Consider the following 21,568-nt stretch of genomic DNA (forward strand, 5'->3'; position numbering starts at 1 on the left):
TTTTCTTAAAAATAATAAATAATGGTACTTCTCTCTTGAGTATTTTCGTGCTTTTTTAATTTATGAGCAGCCTGTATATCTAAGCTAAGATGTTTGTTTGACAGTCTCATTTTTTCTACGGGCAGAATTTTTATAGAGTGACATTTTTCGATAAAGTCAAAAACAAAGGAGTTTCTCCTCTTGTCAACTCCATCCGTGGACACACTCTATCACTATTGTATACATTATATTAATAAACTTTATTGTACTTAAATTCTCAAGTTTTTACTAAATTATTTTATTAAAAAAGTAAAAAAAAAATCAAAAATCTTTTTTTTAGCTTTCTTTAAAATTGTTTATTAACGATTTCTCGCATAAAATTTTCCTTTTATATTTTTTAAATAAGCCATTTCGATGAGAAATTCAATTCTCTACAAAATTTTTCCTATATCTATACCGAAATTTTGCTTCGTTTTCGTGCTATATTTAAAAAACTGCCAAAGTGCATTTTCACCCCATCTTCAATTCAATCCTCTAATTTAATAGTACCCCGCGGTTTTTTCATTTTTAATGACCCTTCGAACAAATCTTGTGTGAAAATCCTTGAACGCCTTATTTCATTCCTTTTTTGCAAAAAATGAGAATTATAACGTATTACTTTACAACCTCTTGTTTTGAAGGAAGTTTTATCTACTTTTTTTTTCTATGAAGCAATGCCTATATCTACAATTTTCACCCTCTAATTTAATAGCACTCTGCGGTTTTTTAATCTAAAATGAACCTTTAAACGATTCATGCAATAAAATTCTTTTTAACCCTGCTTTTTTGGATATATTCAATAGCCTATATGTGCCTCTTCAGTCTATCTCTAATTTATCCTATCATACGTATATTGTTGTCAATATTACAATGTATTTTCGTCAAGAAGTTGAGTAATTTGTGTTAATACTAAAATTGTCATTTAAATGTAATACATATATAAAATTCTTCTTTAATTTTTATTGCAGGGAATTTCATTATTTTATTATGAATTTGTATCTTCAAATTCTCCAAATTTTTTTTAATAAATTTGCACCACTTGGTAATAATTCCTTGCGAAATTTTAAAAAATCAGTAATATCTCAGAAAGAGAAACCAATAGACTAGTATTATTTTCACGAAAATGTATTTTCATCTCTTGAAATCTTAAGAAATTAACTGTCACACTTTAATTCCGCAGACAAAAATTCAGCTGCATCTTCTGTAATCCCTGAAAGAAATAGGCGTAAGATACCAAGGCGGATGGGATGTTGATATGACGCCTGACTTGTTTTGGTTACTGAAAAGATAAACTCAAGACAGTAGTTCGAAAAGAGTCCGAAATTTTGTGCTCAAGTCATTCGGGGACAAAAGAGTACATTATAATCGTTTTAATACTGTTTTGAAGTTGAACGTGGTATTCACATAATTCATACTTGCAAGCTTGGTTGCCTACTCCGTATATGCGAAATGAAATTTCCGAAATCAAATCAATTAATAATAAAGCTTGTTGTAAACAAATTAAGTAAAAAATTATGGAAAGTAAAATATAACAAATTGTTTACTGGCCTAAAAAAAATCAACATTGTTATTTCGGCAGGTTCACATGAAATGTTCAAAATGTCATCTATTATTATCAAGGTATAATTATACACAACGTTGAAAATTTTCTTTCACTCTTACCAGGATTTCTGGATTGTTGCAATTATTCGTTCTCGTAGACTTCCATAAATATAAGTCACGCGGATTGAAATCTGGCGATCAGGTGGGTCATACGACTGGACCATTTCGATCAATCCACCAACCAGGAATGTGCTGACTGAACTAGTCTCGAATAATTCAGATATTATGACAAGGACCACCATCATGAGCATACCACATGTTTCGATGAATTTCCAGCGGAACGTATCCAGTAAATCATATACCACATTAAAAAGTTTAAATTCCTTCGGCCATCTGGTATAACGTGTAGTCCAAAAGCCATTCGTTTACTATTCCGTACCAGAATTTACTGAAAATCCTTGAAATACGCAGTTACAAAAATGCTTGGATATTTTTGTGCATTTCTTAGTCGATATATTTGATAATTTTTCAATTTTTACTTTGCTTTGCTGCAATAAGGCACTTTATGTAAATAAGGACACTTGAAAATAGGCAATCTCATAAAAAAACAAATACACATTTCAAATTTATTTAAGCAGTCGATCTTTCACAAAATTTGTATCCGGTGATTTCCTATATGACTACATAATCAGCGCCAGAGGCGATGGCACACTGACTATTTTTGTTGCGAGACATTTTGACGTAGCCTTCAACCCCCCAGTCAGCACCCCAGGAGTTTTTCACCTCCCAATAGTCAATACCATCTGAAGTAGTGCCATAACCAACTATGAGCACCACATGGTTGGTAAAAGTAGTACTGCACCTATCGTTGTCAAACACTCCTCCTCCATAGAGGTACAAGTAACTGGCATCTATAGATACTGAGACTGGACCGATCTTTGCTAAAATCAAAATCAGTAAGGAGCAAATCAAAGATAAATCTGAGCCTGCGAAGAAACAGTAGTCAGAGGTGAGAATATTAACTCACCAACAGCGGCTTTTATAGCATTTTCATCCTGGGGGATGGTAACGATGCCTATATCCTTAAAAAATGTACCGTTAGCTCTACACGCTTTGTCTGCTGCTTCATACGGATAGCTTTTATCGGTTACCATTCCAATATCTCTAACACTACGATATGCGTTAAGTGTCCAACCTCCAGAGCATCCGTTGTTCATCATAGAGCAATCTATTAAGAATTGTTCACTAAAACTCTCTAATTTGCCAGTTTTCAGGAAGTATTGGCCTTCCAAAACACCAGTCTAAAAGAAAATGTCATCATACAGTCACAACAGTGAAATATATAAACAAAAGTCTATAACATAATCATCATTTTTAACTACAGCACCAGTTACAAGTCATAACAGATTAAAAAAAGGCAAAAATATGATAGTGAATGAAGATACTCAAAAAAAGATTTAGTACTAATGTGGCACTGTTGTGGAAACTGATTTGGTGCATCAGATATGCTAAATATATTCGTTTTCTTTCACTAGAATTGTATATTTGACTTTAAGTAGATAAGTTTAATCAAGAAAACTCATCAGTTACATTGAAGGTAAACTTGATCAAAACTTACTGCACCAAATGCCCAACATCCTCCGCAATTTCCTTGGTCTTTAACACCCGTGACTGCCCCTTTGTCCCTCCAATCTAGCTCATCTGGAACATCGGTATCATCAAAATTACCAAAAACCGGTGTTGGGTGAGCAATTTCTACGGCTGGTCGTGGGTTCAATCTGGCTTTGAACTCCTCTTCCGTCAAGTCAGCGAATTTATTCACAGCTAGTTTGTAGGACACCTCCCCACGGGCAAACCTCCGATTGTGTTCTTCAATTTTGTAAACATTATCTTTGAATATCTGGAAGCGAGTGGATTCTTCCAACCGGCTTCTATAGTGCTTTCCAACGTTATCCTTAAATTAAAAATAAGTATAAGTTTGAACAAGTTGATACAGTCAATAGTAACTAATATTTAAATTGTTCCCATAAGAATGTTTGTAAATACCTTAAATGATTGCCACTGCTCCTCGATAGAAGTACCCTTTACTACCAAAATGGTACAGATGAAAACTATAAATATCCTCATAGCAGTGAATTCCTAACCAGCAGATAATAAGGACATTAATTGAATTAAACTTAGAAATCACAACTTTTTATTAAACATCCTTATCGTGCTATTTATCAAAACACGATAAACTGTTGATATGAATCGTTATTGGTTTGTTATAAGATGATTGTAACCTAACAATGACGGAATGTTATTTAACATTTTTTAATAATGACGTGTGTACTTATTTTTTAATTTATCGCTATCTTGAATATTAAATATTTTTGTTAATTTTCTTTAATTCGTAAGCGTTGTTTCATTTTTACTAATGGATATCTACGTCATGTACATATTTACTTATTATGACCACAAATAGAAAAATCAACTGGAGGCATATCTGGTGAACGTGCAGCCCAAGAAATCGCCCCTCCCTCTTCCATCCATTTGGAAATTGTGCATTTAGATAATTTCAGCAAATTAATCTAAAGTGTGCTGAAAAACAATATTTCTTCGAATATTAAACATTTTCAAGCTATTTGATAATGTTCCAGAAAAATCTTATACCGTGTTTAAATGATATGATGATAAAAATCATAAACTGGCGCGTTGAGTACCCGCTGAACCGGCGCGGCGGGTGTGACGTCACCGCATGGGAAACCACCACGGGTAGTAGGGTTTTAGTTATCTGTTATGTTTTGATTGAGTACTTTAGGATTCAGCAATATGGAAGACACAGTCTAGATTTTCGTGGGCAGTAAAAAATGTGAAAAAAGACGTAAATTTGCTACTTATTTGCAATTTGACAACCTACTACATACCTTTCCCCATCATAAAGTGAAATAAAATGTCAACTCATAATTTCTTTGGATTGTAATATTGAAAGGAAAGGAACATTACAACTGAATATTAATTGTTTCATTTATTTAGCATTAAATTACGTACGAGTAGACATTTATTTATCTAGTATTGGATATATGGCACCATCAGCAACACCACACTGATTTCCAGTATTTCTTGCAAGTCTCATGAAACCTTCTTCACCCCAACTCGCGCCGTAAGACATCTTCACAGTCCAATAGTCTTCTCCTTCATCGGAAGTACCATACCCAACAATAACACCAGAGTATGACTGACCTAACTGACAGTCGGGATCATTGTATATTCCACCAGAATAAGAGTCCAAACTTTGTCCTTTAAAAGTCACTCCCACCGGCCCAATTGTACCTATAATTAGATATTATTTGAATGAATGCATCCTAATAAATAATTACATGCTTACCAACCACAGTTTTGATCACCTCTTCGTCTCTAGCCAATATTACGTAACCTATTGTTCTGAAAAGGCTATGGGAACTGTTAATTTTGCAAGTTCCTGCAGTGCCTGAGTAGGGATAATCTTCTTCCAGTACAACACCTCTCATCCTAACAAAATCTATAGAGTTTAAAAGTCCTCCACCATTGCATCCATTGTTGAAACCAAGAGAACAATCCAAAACGTATTGTTCACTTAAATCTAAAGTTTCACCAGTCTTCAGGTAATGGTGACTTGCAATGACATCAAGCTGTAGAAGAAGATATTAGTTTTTGCAATGTAAATTTTAGTGGTACTTACAGCGGCAAAGTAAAAACTGCCATCGCAGCTCAATTGGTCTTTTACTTTCGTAACGAGACCTTTGTCCCTCCAATCAAATTGCTCGGGAACTTCAATAGAAGTTACACCGAGAATAAGTAATACGTAAGCTAATATCGAGAAGGGTGTCATTTCCAGTTATGTTCTGCAACTTAAATTAATATACTAATAATAAAATAAATAGAATATATACTCAACTGATTTGATACTTTTGACTGATTGAGAAAATGTAAAGGGCCCATATCAGTAAAAACAATACGTTGTTGAAAATAACAAAACCTACTTAAATATTGTCACATTGTTACGTAGGTATTAGATTATGCTTTCAAACTGAAGTATGAATAGTTTAAAAATCACCTTCTGATAAATTAAATTTCAAATTGTGTCTCCGGATGGGGTACCGCATTCTTGTAAACTTTTTTGCTGTTAATTTTTTGAAAAAAAGTTATTCCTGATAGAATGTTTTGGATTAATCAAGTATGTAATATAACATAAAGGGCATAATTTTTCAATATATGGTATGTAAACTTTTTTATTTTCTAGAAAACATTATTTCTGATAGAATGTTTTGCTTATCTTGGGAAGCCGTGGGCTGTAATCATATATGCAATAAAACATACAGGGCATCCAAATAATTTTAAAATGTGAAATTTTCCCTCAACAAAATGCTTTTAATTTTTATATTTAACAAAGTTGTTCGAGAACATTAACATTTCATAAGATGAATTCGTTGCTCCAGGGTTAGCATTATTAATAAAAATTATTCGTAGGGCAGTTAATAAAAATAAATATGTTGACCATGATAGATAGTAGTGTAAGATAGTTAAAAATTGATTATTGTGCTTTTCTGACTAAACCCCGTATTTAAGCATTTCTTAAGTTCGCTAACAACTTCGTTAAATACAGTTTTTAAATAATAATACGTCACAGACTTGCAATTAGTTCTGGGCCACTGGCAAATTTTTAGTCTGGATTGGAATATGGTTGTCTCACAATCTTAATGATTTGGTTGAGGTAAGTTTCATTTATTTTTCTTACTACAAATAAAAGCAGCTTGCTTTCCTTACTCATTGTGGCAACTAAATTTACCCCTTCTCTATTTTTGTAAATTGAATTGTGAAATTCAAGTTGTGGCAAAAGTTATAATTTTTTATATCTCTTATTATATTTGTTATACCACATTACATATACAGGGATGGCCAGAAGTACGGAATAAAATTCATATCTTTTGAATTAATTAATTTTTTTTAAACGACGAAACACTTTAACTGATTTTGATTTTTTTCCATCTTTCGGTTATATAATAATTAATTTTTCTTCAACCCCCTAACCCTCAGCTACCCTTACTTTTTTTCAAATGGAAACATAAGGCATGAGGGGGCTCGTTGAAAAGCTTATAGAAAACCGAATCCAGCCATACCAAATAAACAAGTTTTATTTTTTCAATAGCAAGGTTTTTAGGGTTGTATAAAACACCTACTTAACAAGTGAAATAAAATTTAATTATCTTCAGTGTTATCCTCCATGAATTTGCACAGAATAAAATAAGGAATTTGAAACTGTACCTATCACTGCTAACGCAAAAAAGATATATTTTTTATGATGCGTTTTTTTGGTACCACTTACTTGCCAGGCTTTCTGGTTAATTTTTCGCTTTAGTTGTAAATTGGAGTTCGAAACGTTACTATTGTGTCAAAATCAAGTTATTTACTGAATTGCAATGGTATTGTCGGAAAGGCAACGCATCGAAATCTTGATATTGCTTGGATGTGGAGACAAAATAAGAAGTCACGCTGAAGTGCGCGATTTATTTAATGCGAAATATCCCGAAAACCAAATCTGGCAATCACGATGCTTCTCGAACTGCAATTCGAATATTTCTGAAACAAGAGGGATACCACCCCTATAAGGTATGTCTTGTCCAAGAGCTTTTGGAAGATTATTATGATAGGCGCTTACAATTTTGTGAGGAAATGATGAGACGGTGTGACAACAATAATGGTTTTCAACGAGACGTACTTTTTTCGGATGAAGCTACGTTTTATTTAAATGGAGTGGTTAACAGGCACAACTATCGCTTTTGGTCCCAGGAAAATCCACACTGGACATGCGAATCGCATACGCAGCATCCACAAAAAGTTAATGTATGGTCAGGTATCATCAACAACATAATTTTGGGCCCATTCTCTTTTGAAGAAAATCTTACTGCCGCACGCTACCTGGATTTCCTAACATTTGACCTGATACACGCCCTAACTGTGATTTTCCCTCATGAAATTGATCCAGATATACCGAATGAAAGAATTTGGTTCCAACAAGATGGCGCTCTCCCACATTTTGGTATTGATGTTCGAAGATAAGAACATTTACCTTTAGACCCTAAGAAAAATATAAAACAATGTACAAGTACATTCAACTCTCTTTGACAATGGAAAGTTGAGTACAATGAAAAATATTGAAGAAGCGGACAAACTAACAAACTGTCCAATGGAAACCTATTGCAAAACAGACAGAGATTTGAATATTTGACAAAAATCGGTTAGTATAAAAGTGAGAGGAGAACTATTATACCTGTACTTTGACGAAATATGATATAAAACAAAAGCAATATCAAATAAAGGAAAAATAATAACAAAAATACATGCTAATATGAAGATAACTAAATGCCTTATACAAATTTATTGATAATATCAGTTCAAAACAACCTCTCAATAAATAGGACATTCTCGAAATACAATAACTCTAATTTGTCATATACGAATATGTATCCATATCGAAAAATGAAGTAACATAACATATATCTTATCGTAGTAAACACTCATTAAGAAATGTCAGGTACAATGACTTAAAGATCAAACTGAAATTACAGTCAATCTACAAAATCAGTGCCTACTAGCACTTTGTTAGGTATTGTAATATGGGTGGCAAGATAATGCAGACATTCAAAAAATATTTTCTTGTACCCAAACCGCTCATTTAATCAAAATTCTACAAGAGTTTCAAAAACTTCCAAATGGCATCACGTATCAAATTAAAAATAGTTGTCATTATTGCCCGAAAGAGGAAAAAGTTATGAACGGATATTATCACTACACGTCAATTTTGTAGGAGTTGTAGGTTTTAAAAAATACTCTGTATAACACCAAAATGTTTAGATCGGAAACAAAAGTTCAAACCCCAAAAATTATCAAAATCGATACGGTTATTTACAAAATTCAAAAAATTTTCACTAACTTTGCCAAACGAAGCGATTTGGGATATAAGTGTTAGAGATTAAAAGATTAAAGATTAAGATTAAAAGTGTTCTTTCTAGGTAAGCAAAATATATCTAACACCACAGACAACACTCCTAAACTCATGCTATTTCCGTAACTAAATTGTTCAAGTGTCTTCGCTGAAGACATAAAGAAAATACATTATGTTTATGTTTTTTTAAAATTTAATAATAACATTTCTTCACAATGCCACAATAAAACTGCAATATAAACCTAGAAGTGAAATGCAATCGTCTGTTCCTTAAACCCTCGGAAAGCTAGCATAGGTGGCGATTCCACATTTATTCCCTTCGTCTTTAGCTACCTTGAAGTACCCATCCAACCCCCAGGTTGTCCCGTAGGAGTTCTTCACCAGCCAGAATTTCCTGCCGTCGGCCTCCTGTCCATAGCCAACTATGAGTACAGCGTGGTTTAGGTCGTCGGGTGTGTTACCACACTTTGGGTCGTCGAAGATTTTATCACCGTAGAATTGGAAATTTTCGGTAACATGGATGGCGGTGGATATGGGTCCAAACTTGGCCAGAGCCTGGGCCAAGGCCTCTTCATCGCCTTTCGGAATTCTGATGTAACCTGAAAATGTTTAGGATCGTTTATCTGCACACTTTATGAGAGCGATCAAAGACTTCAAATTTCAATCCTTTCTAGATTTGAAGAATTACCAAATAAAAGTCAGTTATAGCTCTAGTAAGTACGTTATACAATTGCAGTTAGATAATATACCCAATATTTTGTCAATTAAGAAGTCCTAGGGCTGCTATAATCGTTAAATAAAGGCAAAGAGGTCAGTCAAACTGTCGAAAATATCTCGTTTTTTGCCAAAATTTAGTTCAGTAAACAAAGTTTGAAGTTGAATGTTAGAGCTTCATTTTCAAAATGGCGTCCAAAATTCATGTCTTTAGAACAAGTACTTAATATATCTCACTTTGTGTTTTAATAATTGTATTATTCTTGGGCCTACAGGCATCATCAACTGCCTCGTATGGGTATTCCGAATAGCTGTTGACTCCATTGTCCTGAACGAAATCAAAACCAGCTTCGGTGAAGCCTCCGCGACATCCTTCATTGCCATATCGGCCGGTAGCACAGTCTATCAGATGCTGAATGCTGACTTCCTCCAATTTTCCTGTCTTCCTGGCGATCTGGCCTTCCACACAACCAGCCTAGGAAAAAAGGAAAGTCGTTTTAACTGACAACCATTAGCCTTGATCGTGGAAGCAATTTCAACTATGACATTATAAAAATTCCATATTTTCTAATATTAAGAATTTTGGGAACAACTAACATGTATTTAACAGTTTAAGAAGACGAGACAGACATTTTGAAATATAAATTCAATATATATCATTATAAATAAAGTATGATTAAAAGTATTAAATATTTTTATTCTTCATTTCATTGTTCAAATAGTTAGAAATTATAACAAATTAATTGAAAAAATTATTGTCACTGGTAGGAATTTTCGTCAAAATTAAACATTTTTTTAACTTTAAACCAATAAAGCAATTATTATTATAAATTTTCTTATAGGTAACAGCATCTGTGTATATAATTCACCAGCAGACCAAAGGAACAAATTTCTTGAATTTTTTGATAATATTCTAAATGGCGATACTTTCGTTTCTAAGAAAGTTATCATTTTAGGAGATTTTAACATAAATTATAAAATTAAAGACAATATATATACTCGTAAACTTATAGACATAATAGAGTCAAATGGTTATAAACAAATAAGGGAAGAAGATACCAGAATAACGAAAACATCGTCATCATTAATTGATTTAATTGTAACAAATTGTCATTATTTAAAGCCTTTAGATAGAAACTTCACAAACATTACTGATCATGAGATAATAGGAACAAGAATTGAAAGTGATGGAACATATGAAAACCAGATTATATATAAAAGAGATATTAGCGAAGAAAACCTACATAAGATAAAAATGAGGTTGATAGAAAATGATTTGGCATATTCTACTTCTGTTACAGACATTGCTTATAAAGTGCTAAGTGATAACATAAATAATGCAATAAATGAGTTTGCTCCTCAGAAGAAGATTATAGTTGATTCCGCAAAGCCATGGTTCAATTTAGAGATTAAAGAAATCCTAAAAGAAAGAGACAGGGCATATAAGAAGTTCTGTTTTACTAAAATTGTGGAAGATTGGAAAATATATAAGGAAAAACGAAACAAAGCAGTTGACACTATACGTAGAACAAAAAAGAACTATTACAATCAGAAAATAGATTCCAATAGGGGAGACTCGAAAAAAATGTGGAAGACCTTAAAGACATTAATAAATAACCAGTAGTAAATTGGAATGATATAAATTTTGAGTTAGACATAGGTAACATTGTTGGAAATTTTAACAAATTTTATGTAGATAGTATACAAAACATAGTAGATACAATTGATACTCCTGCAGAAGAATATAATGTTATAATAAATTCGTCCTCATCTTCAGAGTTTTCACAGTTCAAAAAAATATCTTTAAACCAACGGCGTAAAATTGTGTTTAATTTCAAAAACAAAGCAGTAAGTGATCCAGTATTAAATGTACATTTATTGAAGTCTCTATTTGATGTGATTGGTTATCCTTTATTAAATTTGATAAACACTGTTCTGCAAATAGGAAAAATGCCTTCAGAGTTAAAAGTGAGTACAATAATACCAGTGCCAAAAATTAAATATTCAAAAAATCCAAGCGATTATCGTCCGATAAATTTACTATTCATTCTGGATAAAATCATCGAAACTGTAGTGTGTGACCAATTAAACGAATATCTTGTGAGTAATAACTTATTGTATGCTGGTCAGTCTGGTTTTAGAAAAAAACATTCGTGTAAGTCTGCAATTCAGTTGGTATGTGCCAAGTGGAGGAAGAATTTAAGTGAGAGCGATATCATTATAAGTGTGTTTGTTGATCTTCGTAGAGCCTTTGAAACTATAGATAGAGACATGCTTATTCAAAAACTGAGCAGATATTGTGTAAGAGGTACGGTAATAAGCTGGTTTACTGATTTTCTTAGTAGCCGCCGACAGAAAACAAAAATTAAAAATAAAACATCTCAGACAGCAGAAAGTGTGTATGGTGTACCTCAAGGTAGTGTATTGGGACCGCAGTTATTTTTAGTTTATGTAAATGTGATCAAAGTTGACCGGTATTTGTGGCGTAACTACGAGGTCTGAGGGCTGTTTTTTAAACAAATACCTTTGTCATTCCGACTACTTTCCGGGAGTGAATTTGCAAAACTTGCGCCCTTGTGCAACCCATATAAAATGTCGATTGAAACTATTGGACTGAGCGTGAAATTCATGAAAAATGTATGGGAGGTAGTGGTGGGGACTCGAAATTGAAATCGCGCGTTCAAAATAGCGGCGCGCTAAAAAGTTTTGATTGTCTCGGCTTCTAGTGGTCCGATTTTGATGTTTTTTTTTAAATCGATTTTAATATTCTTATTTTTTAATGTTTTATCTTAAATTGCTACTTACAATTATTTTATATTTGTATTTTTGTATTCCACCTGTTGATAACAAATAATACAACAAAATGAGTTTATCAGACTGTCATCTTACCACTGAAAAAGCCCAGCATGCTTGACACTGATGTTGGTTCTTCACAGGGCTAACGGCCCCCTTCTCCCTCCAGTCCACGCTTTCCGGGATGGATTCTCCAGGTTCGGGCAGAAAAGTTCCCGCCTTAGAAGACAGTGAGAGACGTCGCAGTTGGCCGTTTCTATTGAAGCCGTTGAGCACCTTGTTGAACTCGTCGAAAAGCATATCCCCGAATTCGTTCATCTTCAATCCGAAGTTAAGGACGCCATCAGAAGTTAGTTTTATGATGGTATGTGTGTTTTGAATGAAGTTGGCCATGCGATAGGATGTCTCGTTAGGGCTGTACTTTTTGTTGAATTTTGTCTATAAGAATAACACACTGTCAAAATGCGTAGTCCATATTAAAATGTCCATCCTTATTTTTTATGTATTATTTATCTTGAAAATGTAAAGGGAAAATTTAGGGCACCGTACATTTATATTAGAAGTTAGCCCTCAAGTTTGTTGCATAAGTCCTTAATGCGCTGTCTTGCATTAAAAATGTATTGCTTCATAAATTATTAAAGTAAATGTTTCGTAAGTACATACTATTATTAGTCCAGTCAGGTTAAACAAAAAAAAGGACTTAACCGGGAAAAAATTAGGGATCACAATTTTATTGTTCTAACCTTTAGGGGGGGTAAATGTTGGTAGTAGCGAAAAAATCAAAGGGATCAAAATTGTAGAAAATATAATTCTTTCCAATAACAAACGAGATAATTCAATAATTATACTTTGTCAGTATTTTCCCCCTTAACTTGAAAAATATCGATCGCACGATAAAATTTGTATATAAATAAGTTGTAGAAAATCGCATTTGCAACAACTTAAGTCATTACCATTTTTGTTGTAAAATTGAAAATGGCCGAGATATTGAGCAAAAACGATTTTTCCTTAAATTCAAGATGGCGGCTGATGCAGGGGTGGAATTCAGTCGCGACTATGAATTTACACTACTATTGACCCCCCCCCTAAAGGTTAGAACAATAAAATTGTGGTCCCTAATTTTTTCCCGGTTAAATGACAACCCGACTGGGCTATATACGTTTCTTAGCACACTTACCCCGAAATCAAGCCAGTCTTGTAAAAACACCTTCTCCAATTGTTCCAAATTTGCTACTCCCGGTAGTCCTTGAACAGGACTCGTAACATTTCTTACAGTTTTTATTCCCCTACGAGAAAAATCAAGCTGGCTTTGGACCGAATAAAACAAGCAACCCAGGATTAAACAGAAAATCTTCATGGTTCCTGCAAATAAAAAAGTTTAACGTGTAATGGATAAAAATACATTTTACAAGGATTTTTATCAGACTCTAACGTATTTAAATTTTGTGTCTTATTTGAAAATGTTGAAAATAGCCCAATTAATGTTTTGCAAAAAGTTACTCTCATCCTATGTGAAGGTTGTATATTACAGCTTCTTTTTATTTTTCTGTGATTAAACGGCTTTAATTCTTACCTGAATTTTTTCATACTGCGATTATTTTGTTGTAATCACAATTTAAAAGCAATCAACAAAGCTTTTGTTTACTTTTTATTATTTTTTATGTTTTCCTAATGCTGTTCTTTAGGCATTCTTAAAATTAAGGTAATATTGGTTGCCTACAATTAAAAGGATTTAAAATATACAGTAAATCGGTAAAACGAGGCAGTCTCGAATCGAACGGCCGAAACGAACCGAGCGATATCTAGATTTTCCATTTTTTTTTTTTCAAGTAATTAAGTTTATTGTTATCATTATTACTGTGAACATTTCCCATTTTTCCCTATCTTATCGGGTTCGATTGCCGAAATCGGTTTTGCCCAAAGGTGAATCCTTTAATTTTCTGTTAATTTATCGTTTATACAGTCCGCTATTCGCCGAAACAACTATTAATATCAAATCAAGTTTTAATGAATGCACATTTTTTGTCTATTCTACGTCAAATTACATACGAGTGTCATATGCATATGCATTTTATGCAAATTTAAACAAGAATGTCATTTGTTACACAATAAGTTTTATATAGCTATTACTTATTTAATATTATTTAATTAAGGAAACCTTTAAAAAAAATAAACAATCTTTTCTCAAATGAATACCGCAACGTTATGAATAAATTATCAGCAGGACCTGGAAAAAGGTCGAAGGTAACAAGACTCGACAGAAGAATATGGATTAATAATCAGAATAGTAAGTAATATTTTTTTAATTTAATTATCAATTAAATTACTAGAAAGACGTATTATTATGTTACAAATACATAAAACATTAAATTTATCACAAAATTGTAACCAATTTAGTTTTCTATATGAACAAATATATAAAGTTAATATAAACTTTTACAACGTAAAACAGAGGTGATGTTTAATTTCTTGTATCCCTCTTGGGACATTTGTGACATTTTGAATTGATTTTTGCATGTTCATTTAGATGTTTTAGTATGATTATTTCACTCAATGCACCATAATCAACAATAACAAAGCAATGTCGCATTTTGAAGAATTTTTTGGCCAGTTACATTATTATTATACTGAAATCCCGATCTACTGAACTCTTATCAACAGTAAAATCACAAGAGGTTTTCTTTTTATAGGATAAATTTCTCTTTGTAACAAAATAATTTTGCCAGTCAATAATTCTAAGAGAAAAACTGACATGAAAAAATCGCGAGATCGAAGGTCGAGCGATTTTGTCAAATGCCAGTTTTTCGAGCAAGATTACTGGTTGGTAAAATTTTTATTTAAAAAGAAATTTACCCATGAAATGAAAAGCTCGCGCGGTTTTTAGCAAAATAAATTAACGATCAAATATGTGAATGAACAACAAAAATAAATATCTTTATTTATTCTATGTGAACGAATAACAAGCATTATCCTTATTTATTCAAATTATTTGAAGGAACAGTTATCATAAATTGTTTGATTTGTGTCCCGTCATCTTCATCAGTTGCTGGTCATTTACCTCTGCTTTGGTTAAGTGAGAAAATGTACTGGCTCGGTTTAAATGGTTGGTATCACTACGTTCGTCAGACATACTTTCCATTATAAGCACATAAAGTATCACTTATTCTCCTAACATCATAATATACTATTATCGAGCTTATTTTGTGTTATCCATTTGCTGTCTGTCAATTTTTTCGATCCGCCTTGTGCTGTCTTTGAACATATTGAATTGTATTCGATTCTTCCTTTTGGGATTCTACCTTGATTTTTTTCACTTTTAAAATGGTAAATTTTACAGTTTGTAGCCTCTCCTCCCTTCCAAGTCAATTCATAAGAAGTTATATGAAAGAATCTTTTTTGTAATCCCTCTGGTTCATTATATTCCACAATTTTGCCATTCTTAGAATATTTTCGTTATCTTTTGCTACTTCTACCTTTCTTTTCTCTGGAATACCTTGTAATTCCTTTCTCTTAATGTTTCTTGCATCATGATCTCCTTTAAAAGTTATGTCGGTAAAAGGATCAAATGTTATATTTAATGAAATATTTTTCTTGAATCATCTTTGCAGTTGAATTCCAGATTGTTTTAACTGCATATTCTATGTAATCTTCACTAATTTTCCTATTGGAGTTATTTCTGACAGTTCGTAATTTCGAATTTGACAAAACTCCATAAATTGTCTCTATATCGACGTGCTTTTTGTGGATTGTGGAATTGGTTTTTCTATGTTTTTTCTAATTTGTTCGGTCGAAATTTTTCCAAAACGATTCATATTATAAGTTACGCACTTTTTATCGTTGTCAAAGTGACAAAAACGTCACTATTATATACTAGTACATATTTTTATATGGGAGTTAATTGGCTCTTTTCGCGAGTGAAGTCGTATGTTGTAGTATGTATAGTATGAGTGAGTGATGAGATTTAAACTACTATATGACAACTAAGATCAAAAGAGATAAAAATAGGAACTACAAGTCAGATATTCACCAATATTCAGTCGCGATAAAAAATCACCTAACTGAATTAAATTTTGAAATATAACAGTAACAGTTCCTGAAACATTTTTGTCAAAGATCATTCGTGACATTGCTCTTGTCAAAATGTTTATCTTGGTTTTACTTCCAAAAGAAAAAACAAAAAGATTACACTCGTGATTTTATCAGGACAAACAAAAGTTTTAAATAAATTTTTCCGACCAAACCATATGATATTATGTAGGTTAAAAATGATCAATTTGATTAATAAAAACAGATACTTATATTTTTCTTAGTACTAACAACCCTGAAATAGTGACAAATTTAATTTATAGTTTTCCAAAATGTTATAAAAATTATTTATTTATGAAAAAATTCATAATTTAATGGGAAAAGAGAATTTGCAAAACAGAGAAGTACTATTTTGTTTTGAATAAACATGTCACGTAGTTTTTAATTTTTTTTTTTTTTTAATAATTGAAAATGTTGACCCAATCTATAAATGTTTATCCTGTAAGCTTAAATTAAGGAAATAAGAAAAAAAATCAGTATTATATTACAGAAAAATATTATTTGAATATTTCGTATACAATAAGGAAACGCAAATAAATTACATTCTAAATTAACAATTTTCAAATCTTTTCATACAAATTCTAGAATAGTTTTTTAACAAACGATTCGAGATTTAAAATATATTGGGCTTACCGGGATGTTGATGATTACAAGACCGAGTAACCACTGAAAAATTGAGATTAAACTTTTCTATTTGAATCTTTTCGCAAAAAATTACATCAAGGTAGTCCGGTAGATCTCCAATTCGGGGGGTTTGAAAGGTGAACTAGCGAAATAAATTTATTTTTGTCCAAAGCAGGTTAGGTTAGGTCCGACAGTAATAAAAAATACAATAATAGATACAATACGGTTGCAAATCTTATAATCAAAAAAAAAATTGCATAAAGTAATATGTTAATATTAAATTTTAGACCTCGGAAGACACTCAAATTCTATTTGCTTGGAGTATTTTCTCCACAAGAGTAGTTGAGTAAAAAATGTAAAGCATATTGTTCTTTCACACCACATGACGTAAATCAATATGACTGAACCCTATAGTATAGAGGAAAAAGATAATAGTTGATAGTATCATTGAAAAAAAGAATCTCATTCAGAACGATATATGTACATATAATAAACTATTTTCTTTATTCTTGACTTGAAGTACCTTAAAACAGTATTTAATTGTAATAGCAAAAATGTCATGGACATCCTCAATTTGAATATTCATTTATTCAAGAAAAACCATATTCTATGGACGTATATAATAATAACGTCTATTAAAACAAAAAAAAGGACGACATTTAGCAAGGTGACCAACTCCTCAAACAAAAAAAAAATTGTCAAACAGGTGAAGATGTGTACCTGGCCTAGTTAGGTACTTTATTTAAATTTATATTTTGTTTGGCTGTGAATAGCTTTTAACGCTTTTTCGATTTGAAATAAATATCTATAAAACAGGTAAAATTATTATGACATATTGTTATAATTATAGACTTTACTGTCTCTACATTAAATTCAGTTTCTGAAATTTATTTCAGGTTATATAGCGAATCGAATACTATTGAAAACGCCATTCCGGTACAAATCGGTACGAAACAAATAAATCTGGTACAATTCCGGCACACTTTATTTCCCGAAAAACGTTCTAAAAACTGGAACCTGTGCCGGCCAATCCGGTACGGTTGGTCACCTTGCATTTAGATGTATTTAAGGCAGATGTACATGTATATGTTATGGACCAAGTGATAAATCGGGCATTATACATATTGTCCATCGCCTTTTGGGCAGAGTAATACAAACATATTTAATTACTATTTTTTTATTATTATTGTCATTTAACTTAAAATAAACTAAATGTTAAACAATTTATATAATCAGACTCATTATTTGGATTAATTAGCAAGGGCTTCTACATTAAGAATCCACTAGTTTCTGCATTTAAAACTTACGGAAAGTCATATTAAAAATATAGGTAACACAAAACATATAAAATTTAAAACAAACATTTCTCAACATATCTTTGTTTTATAGAAGTTTTGACATATTATTATAAAACATAAAATAAACTAAAGTTTAAGCAATCAGACTCATTATTTGGCATAATTAGCATCTAATAGTCAAATTGCCCAATTGTCACGTAGCAATATAATAATGACCGTGCAATGTGATAAATAATGAAGTTTAGATAGTAATTAATCACTTAGCCCGATAGACATTATTCATAATGCTCGCACATTATTAATAATGCCCGCATTAATCACCTGGTCCATAACATATACACCAAAACAAAATAGATCCAGAACAGATCCATTAATTATGAATTATACACCAAAAATAGGGTAAAACCATATATCCGAAGAATACCATATTGGAATTTATGAAACAGTCCTAAAGATTAACTTTGGCATATACATAATGACGTCTTTTTCTAAGTTAACTTTGACAAAGAACAAACGCCATTTACTTTTGACAGTCGTAGGTCGAAGAGAAGAAAACCTCTTCGCAAGGTGGAAATGTTTTCATATGAACTTTTTTTATGGAAACTAACAGAAAATGTGATTAGTATTTATGTGTAGAATTAAACCTGAGCCGCTGTAAAAGGTTTCATGTATCGTTTAAGTGTCTGACAGATTATTGCTCCGTCAGCATTTGTAAATTTCTAGTTTTATAAGTAAGTTTCATAACATTCATAAACTGTATATAGACTCCAACCCAAATTCAAATTTCAGTCGTTTAGTTTCAGAAACAGATAAAGACTGTTTGAAAAGTGAAAAGAGAGTAGTAGCAAAGACAGTGAATAGACAGACATACAAAAAATTAAGCTAAATGATGTAATTTAACTACAATTTTCAAAATTAAGTAAAGTTTGGTTATAGTTTAAAAGTTAACCTAGAAATAAGTTACTGGTATCAAAAATTGTAGAAAAATTCAAGGAATCAGAATATGCAAAGATCATGCAGTTTAAAATATGCAGAAAGTCAATATTTTCAAAATTAAAATTCTCAAAAGTTTGTTATAACATTTCTGTAGCAACATTTGTTTTGTTTTTACTTCAATAAAACCAAAATCCGACCTCATCGTAGCAAGTCTCTCATAAAATCCTGATGCAGTTTGCTCCTAAAATAACAAATGAAGAAAATCAATTAAAATCAATAAGTTTGTGGAAATTTATTTATCCAGTCATCTATGAGGAGAAACGTCATTGACAGATAGTAGTGTCAAAATTTCGAATCACCCAGTGTTAATATAATGACTGAAAGTCCATGAACATTAATATCATTTAATAAAAGTGCAACACAAATTCTGAACTGATTATAAAATTAGAAAATTAGACAAAGTAAAAAATAATAAAAATTGTAATGCATTTGTGGTTGGAATCATCACGACAAAGAACAAGCAGAACGAATTTCCAGATATCAACGTGGGATTCTACGACCAATACCAACTAAGAAACCCATTGATATTCCAAATTGGAGATATGTAACCAGCGAAACCACACAATGCATTGTAAGCTGTCTATACATTGGCCAATTTAAGTTTGCAAACTTTGAATCGAATAATACATCAATTCGTAAAATTTCAAGCATATGCATATGACAAAAAACATATTTTCCAAACATTGACATGTCAACAGTACAAAAACAAATCATAGCACTGTAACATTAGTTTCAAAAGGGGGAAATTTTATGTTATTGTTTATTTAGAATAAGAAAAAAGGTTGTCAATTATAAAATCACAATTTTGCGGTTATATCTCACTTACACTCAAGAATACTTTATTACCGCATTCATATAGAAGATGATATTCGTTAAGCAAAATCATTTTACTTCAGTTTATTTTTAATATTATCAATAAAAAATTGTTCTGTTGAACTGATTATTAAGGAAGTTAGTCCAGATTTAATTAGCTCATTGACTGAATTACGAGAATAATAAAATTGACGCTAGACACGGAAATAATTGTATCGTCGATGGAGTCTTCAGATTGTTTATGGCTGTAGAAAAAATAAAAGAAGGATTTTCAAGTTCAAATCCTATATTTTTAAGAAAAAACTAGCCCATATTGATAAAATAATATTATTGATTTTTCCCGGCTCTATTGGATTGGGTAATGTAAATTCCAAAAAATCAATCGGCACTTAAAGACAATGATTACTCGATATTACTCAATAAACTATTATAAATATTATTTTTGTATTATTCACATAATTGCAAAATTAAGCAATCTATTACAATGATAGTTAATTTATTCACTACAATGGGTTATAATTTTTGTATATGTTCGATTATACAGACTCAACCTTTCAAATAAGATGAATCAGTATATTAATCCTAATATTTATTATAATTACATCAGACATATAGTTTGATATCTTATTAATCGTATTAATTATGTTTTAGATTATCTGCTTTGGATAAAAAAATATTTATGTCTAGAAAAAAGATTAACATTTTTAGAAATAATTAATAGTAGTAGAGTTGTTTCAAAATCTTATGAGCTTTGACCTTCATATGCGCAGAAACATAATTCCGACCGTCGCCTAAATTATTATAGGTCCTAAAAACATTACATCTATTATTCACAGTCTATCTCGAGCTCTCGTAGCATAAACAAGCCTTTGATCCGATTACAAATATCATAATAAAATGCCCTATTCTTTATTATTTTAATTTAAGCAAACGAACGTTTGCCAGTTGACTTTAGTGGTGCCCGAGCGCCTTAGTTCATTCCTGGTTGTAATGAGGCACGTAATCTAATTCTAATTTTCACAACGTGCTTATTAGAAGAATTATGCGGATACGCCACGCCTTTCGCGCATATCGCGGCTCATGAGATTTTGAAACTACTCTAACATTATTTTTTCTTAAAAATATACAGGGTGTAACTTTAAGTAGATGTCAGAGGTGTCCTCGGAATGCTAATCTCATTTTGTTATGTATAAATTTGAATCCTATTCAATTCAGTATAAATATGTTTTATTTTCTTTTCTACTAGTTTCGACTATTATGCCATCATCAAGGAAAAAGAAAAATGATAATCATGGGAAAGCATATTCTTCGTAAACTAAGTACTAAATAACATTATAATTTTGTTTAAATATGAAAATGTTGGTATATTTAAAAAGAAACCTTTATCTCATCGTCCCAGGTTAAGGACAAACAATTGTTTGATTGTGTGTCCTCAGTCTATATCTAATTTATCCTATTACATACGTACTCGTCTATTGTCAATCAGTATTACAATGTATTTTCGTCAAGAAGTTGAATAATTTGTGTTAATACTAAAATTATCACTTAAATGTAATATACAATTCCTCTTTGATTTTTATTAGATATATTTCATTATTTTACTATAAATTTTTTACTTTTCTTAATCGACATATCTGATAATAATTTTTCAATTTTTACTTTGCTTTGCTATGATAAGGCACTTTATGTAAATAAGGACACTTGAAAATAAGCAATCTCA

General features: G+C 31.5%; 2 protein-coding genes across 2 annotated transcripts; both read right to left on the reverse strand.

The window, feature by feature from the left end:
• Window positions 1-2,172: 2,172 nt before the first annotated feature.
• On the reverse strand, window positions 2,173-16,790 carry LOC108903178. Its single transcript, XM_023457369.1, has 12 exons — window positions 16,751-16,790; window positions 13,209-13,393; window positions 12,128-12,469; window positions 9,476-9,713; window positions 8,797-9,123; window positions 5,261-5,349; window positions 4,928-5,210; window positions 4,667-4,872; window positions 3,607-3,699; window positions 3,179-3,514; window positions 2,588-2,861; window positions 2,173-2,501 (listed from the first exon to the last, which is right to left on the reverse strand). Exons 2-12 carry the CDS (start codon window positions 13,386-13,388, stop codon window positions 2,233-2,235), a joined length of 2,637 nt encoding a protein of 878 aa, XP_023313137.1. The 5' UTR covers window positions 13,389-13,393; window positions 16,751-16,790; the 3' UTR covers window positions 2,173-2,232.
• On the reverse strand, window positions 4,549-5,423 carry LOC108903191 (cathepsin L). The gene is made up of 3 exons (XM_018705281.1): window positions 5,261-5,423; window positions 4,928-5,210; window positions 4,549-4,872 (listed from the first exon to the last, which is right to left on the reverse strand). The coding sequence occupies exons 1-3, from the start codon at window positions 5,408-5,410 to the stop codon at window positions 4,601-4,603; spliced, it is 705 nt and encodes a 234-aa protein (XP_018560797.1). The 5' UTR covers window positions 5,411-5,423; the 3' UTR covers window positions 4,549-4,600.
• Window positions 16,791-21,568: the final 4,778 nt, after the last annotated feature.

The sequence above is a fragment of the Anoplophora glabripennis genome, unplaced genomic scaffold (assembly GCF_000390285.2).
Source record: "Anoplophora glabripennis isolate ALB-LARVAE unplaced genomic scaffold, Agla_2.0 scaffold105, whole genome shotgun sequence".
NCBI lineage: Eukaryota > Metazoa > Arthropoda > Insecta > Coleoptera > Cerambycidae > Anoplophora > Anoplophora glabripennis.